Source organism: Octopus bimaculoides, chromosome 4, assembly GCF_001194135.2.
Source record: "Octopus bimaculoides isolate UCB-OBI-ISO-001 chromosome 4, ASM119413v2, whole genome shotgun sequence".
NCBI lineage: Eukaryota > Metazoa > Mollusca > Cephalopoda > Octopoda > Octopodidae > Octopus > Octopus bimaculoides.
Window position 1 is genome coordinate 73535438 of NC_068984.1, and position 4822 is coordinate 73540259.

At 34.2% G+C, this 4822-nt stretch overlaps 1 protein-coding gene across 1 annotated transcript in view; it reads right to left on the bottom strand.

The window, feature by feature from the left end:
- LOC106870899 (dnaJ homolog subfamily B member 13) overlaps positions 1–4822 on the bottom strand; it is a 43343-nt gene that overhangs the window by 21231 nt on the left and 17290 nt on the right. The window contains exon 4 of the mRNA XM_014917134.2: positions 4489–4646. Within this exon, the coding sequence (XP_014772620.1) occupies positions 4489–4646 (158 nt within the window). The remainder of the gene's footprint in view (positions 1–4488; positions 4647–4822) is intronic.

Below are 4822 nucleotides of genomic sequence, written 5' to 3' on the forward strand. Positions count from 1 at the left end.
TATATATATATATATATATGCATATATATAGTCTATGTATGTGTATATGCGTATATATAATATAAATATATACATATGTATGTGTATATGCATATATATATATATATATATATATATATATATATATATATATATATATATATATATATATATATACATATATATACACATATATATATACATATACATATATATACACAAATATATATACATATACACATATATATATACATATATATACATACATATATATATATATATATGCAATTTATTATGTGTATATATATATATATAAAGCTTTAGTAGCTAATATCACCTGCCCACCTCTCATTTTTTTCAAGGTGATAGTATGTTGTTTGGGAGAGGTCTACAGTTTTTTGTTTTTTTTTCTAGCTCGTCGGTCATTGAACCAATATCTTTTTACTGATCATTGTATATACTCGACTACATAAGCTAACATGTCCTTTCTTTTGTTAGTTTTGTGGTGTATGATTTCCGAGAAATATTTCTAAATATAAATCGCTACTAATCTTGCAGCTTCCATATTTCGGTTGGAGCAGTTACTATACACAAAAATCATTTCAGAAAGTTAAAAATATATGGTGTGATTGATTAGAAAACCATCAGTCATTAATACTAATATGTTAACCATTAAAATACTGTAATATCCCACTGTATTTTGCATTAACTTTCATCCTAAACATCTGACACAATCATAAAGGTATCTTTGTGACATACAACGTGCCTTGGGCGACTTTGCCTTTCATCCTTTTGGGGGTCGATAAATTAAGTACCAGTTATGCACTGGGGTTGATGTAATCGACTTAATCCCTTTGTCTGTCTTTGTTTGTCCTCTCCATGTTTAGTTCCTTGTGGGCAATAAAGAAATAAGAAACTAGTGGAGCTCATCCCATTCCAGGCCTGCGACAGCCAATTTCTTTTGAAGAGAGTGAAAAGAGGAATGAGAGAAAGAGAGAGAAGAGGGGAGAGAGAGAGAGAGAGAGAGAGAGAGAGAGAAGAGGAGAATGAGAGAAGAGAAGAGAGGGAAGAGGAGAGAGAGGGAAGAGGAGAGAGAGAGAGAAGAGGAGAGGAAAGAGAGAAGAGGAATGAAAGACAGAGAGAGGAGGAACAAAAGAGAGAAGTGGAATGAAAGAGAAAGAGAAGAGGAATAAGAGAGAGAGAGAGAGAAAGAAAGAAGAACTGATCTTAGTACTGGATTGGCATTTAATTTATCAGCTCCAGATAAATGAAACACAAAGCATAGTATGGTAGGATTTGAACTCAAAATGCAAAGAGCTAGAATAAATACTCTAACGACTCTGCCATTTCATAACCAGAATCGGCTCACTGTACTTCTACCAATAATACAGCCAACACTGTCTCTCTCTAATCCCAAAGATCAATTAAACATATTTCTTCTGTTTCTGTCGACTGTATACTATATTTCCCAAACTCAGTATCAGGTACTTATTTTTACAAGTCTTTCTACTACAAAACTTAAAATCCCTTGAACATTCTACTAGCTCAATTTTTCCACTTATGGTATCAGCCTTCAGAAGTTTAAACATGTATTGTAACAACACCACCAATCTAAGAAGATATGTAATACAACAGAGCATTGTTCACCTCTTCCTTAGCTTATCTAATAAGACAAAAATGGAAAAGCATACATGTCTTCTGGTTTTGTATCTAAAAGAAAGATAAGAAATGAAAAATCCAAGATTGTACTTGTATTGGTGTTTACTCTCTAGGATTAGCAGGAAATGAGATTGAATTAAATACTATTATGAGTAAGTACCATCGATTTGAACATGATCCAACAATGGACTCTGTAAATGGGCATTTGACCAGCTGAAAATAGCAACAAAATCTCCTTTAATCATATTTTGCCATCTTCAAAAGGAAAAAAAATGTACTGATTAATGTAGTTTTAGATACACTACATTGAAAATATAATGTGAGAAAGTCATTGCTGGAATACTTTTCAACATAGACCTGCTCAATCAATGCTAATCTCATGCTAAACAACAAATGCTACCCACCGATCCACCACAAAGCCTCTACACAGCCATCAGCAAGCAACAATTAGCAACCAAATCTATTTCAGAATGTGACTTCTATTTATATAAAAGGTAAAAATATATCTAGATCTACAAGATCGTAGCTAGCCATGGTTACAAAACAATAGCAAAATGTTTGATCTACTATGTTATGATAAAAGTTGAGATAGAATCCAGTTTGAAATTTATATGTACAAGTCATTACCAGTTGCTATGCTACCAGGTAATGGACCTAGCCAAGATGAAATAGAATCCTTCAGCAGAAGCTTACTACAATGATCGTAACAATTTGTTTGTTATGATCATTGAAACAAATTTTAATTCTATCTTGTACATGCTCTTGCTCTTTTTCACTGTATTTCTCTCTCAACAACAACAACTGCCTGTAATTGTAGTGAATCTTCTTTTAAAGCTAGTGTTGCTTGTCTATGTTGAAAAACATACAAAAACACAGACACACAACCAAAAGCAACATGTATAATATGCGCATATATAGTTATTTTTTTGTTTGTTTTTGAAGTCTATGCTGCATTGTGTTGACAGACTTGCACTTAAAAGTTTCTCATTTTTAATCAAAACTTGTTAGTTACTATGGTGACAATACTACCAATCTATCTCTCTATTATCTTTCTCTCTCTCCTCCTCCTCCTCCTCCCTCTCTGTCTCTCTTTCCCTCTCTGTATTTCTATCCGAACAACAACTTCTCTTCCCCTTCTTCTAAGTATATGTTGTAATAGGAGTTATTTCCCCTTTTGATTCCTTCTCTTCTTCTCTCCCTATAATAGATGATGAGACAGACAGACATACAGACAGGTGGAGATCAGCTTCTCTTTTAAAATATAAGATTCCAAAAACAAGAAAACCCATAGACACTTTAATCATTAATCAATACGAGGTCTAGCTAATTGAGCTGCAACCATGTCTTCATTTTCTCACCACATGAAACATCAGCCAACCCAAAGAATGACAGGACTGAACTGTTTTGGGCTTTTGTCAAAAAGAGTGAGATTCACGGTAAGATAAGCTCATAAGTTATTAGTCAGACAAGGGTCCGGTAATTGATATCTTGCCACTGAGACCACATTGTGTGACCAGACTAAATGCATTACAAAACTTGCATTCTCTAAAGGAGTGAGCTGGTAGAACCATTAACACACTGGGCAAAATGCTTAGCAGCATTTTGTCTGTCTTTACAGTCTGAGTTCAAATTCCATCAAGGTCGATTTGCTTTTCTTCCTTTTGGAGTCAATAAAATAAGTACCAGTTGAACACTAGGTTGATGGAATCATCTTACCCCTCCCCTAAAATTGCTGAGACCAATATTTTCATTATCTTAAATACTAAGTTCAGTTCCCCTCTAAGGTTAAAATTACTTTTATTATTTATATAATACTTTTATTATTATTTTTTAGATTTTGTGTAGGCAACAATAACTCATGAGTAAGTATGGTTTGTTTTAGGTGCCTATAGTTGTGGACACCTATAGGCACTTAGATAGGCATCTATAGTTGTGGACACCTATAGGCATATAAATATGGACACCTTCTCAGTCTCTTCACACTTGACCAAGCAGAAATCAAAGATGTAACAGCTAGCGAGGAGAGACAAGAGGGCTACACCAACACCCTGTGTGATACCTGTTACACTTGAATAGACTGAGCCATTGTAAAATGAAGTGCTCTGCTCAAAGACGAAATGCACAGCCTAATCTAGTAATGAACACATAAACCCACACTAACCACTACATCACGCACCTTCACATTAATGAAACAACAATACAAAAGTAATTTTCACAAAGTAATTCCTACTTTCTCTGCAGTCAACACAAAAATGGACTTTCTACACCCAAGCTGGTACTTTGCATCAATCATGTCTAAATATTGTACCTTAAAATGTAACAAAGCGGCCACAGAAAATAAAGTCAGTATATGTGAGGTGCAAGAAGAAATCAGCTGATTATCCCTCCCTTTTCCAAAGAGAAAGACTATGAGGTCATCGCTTGAACTGCTAGATACAGCAACTACAGCTATCACAAATCAGACACATTGCCAATTGTTTCTTGGTTTTAGAATAAGCATAACATGTCCCAGGATGTTGTAGAAAGCAATTAAAAGAGCTGGCAATGAGAAGGGTATCCAACTGCAAAATACAGCTTAAAAAAAAAACTGTCCAACTGATGCTGGTATAGAAAAGCAAATATGAAATGATGATGATGATTCTTAAATACACAATGTCCTCAAGTGAAAGATGGGAAGGTGATAGCTGGAATGCCTTTGACCATAGATATAACTTGTCTGCTTTTGCCAATAGTTACACAACAAAATAAAATTAGACTGGCCATGTTCATGTAATATGCCCACCCAAGCAAAATGGAGCAAACGTTACTCAACTAAAACAACAACAACAACAATAGCTCCAAAATACTCACACGGCGGGATATTCTCATCTTTTTTAGACATCCATGGTAAACTTCTTCAAGTGTTAAAACTAAGTCTCGCTCAATTGGGGGATCTTTTTTCTTTTGACTTCGGCCATGTAATCCACCAAAACTCAGGCTCAAATCGCCATCAACTCTATCAAAGAATTCTATAAGGAATAAAACAAGAAAAATATGAAATACCTGGATATTTAATTCTATCTCTCTCTCTGAGACTATCTATCTATTGATATATATATATACATACATATGTGTGTATGGGTGTGTGTGCATGTGTATGTGTGCATGTATGTATGAATGTATGTATATATATATATATATATAT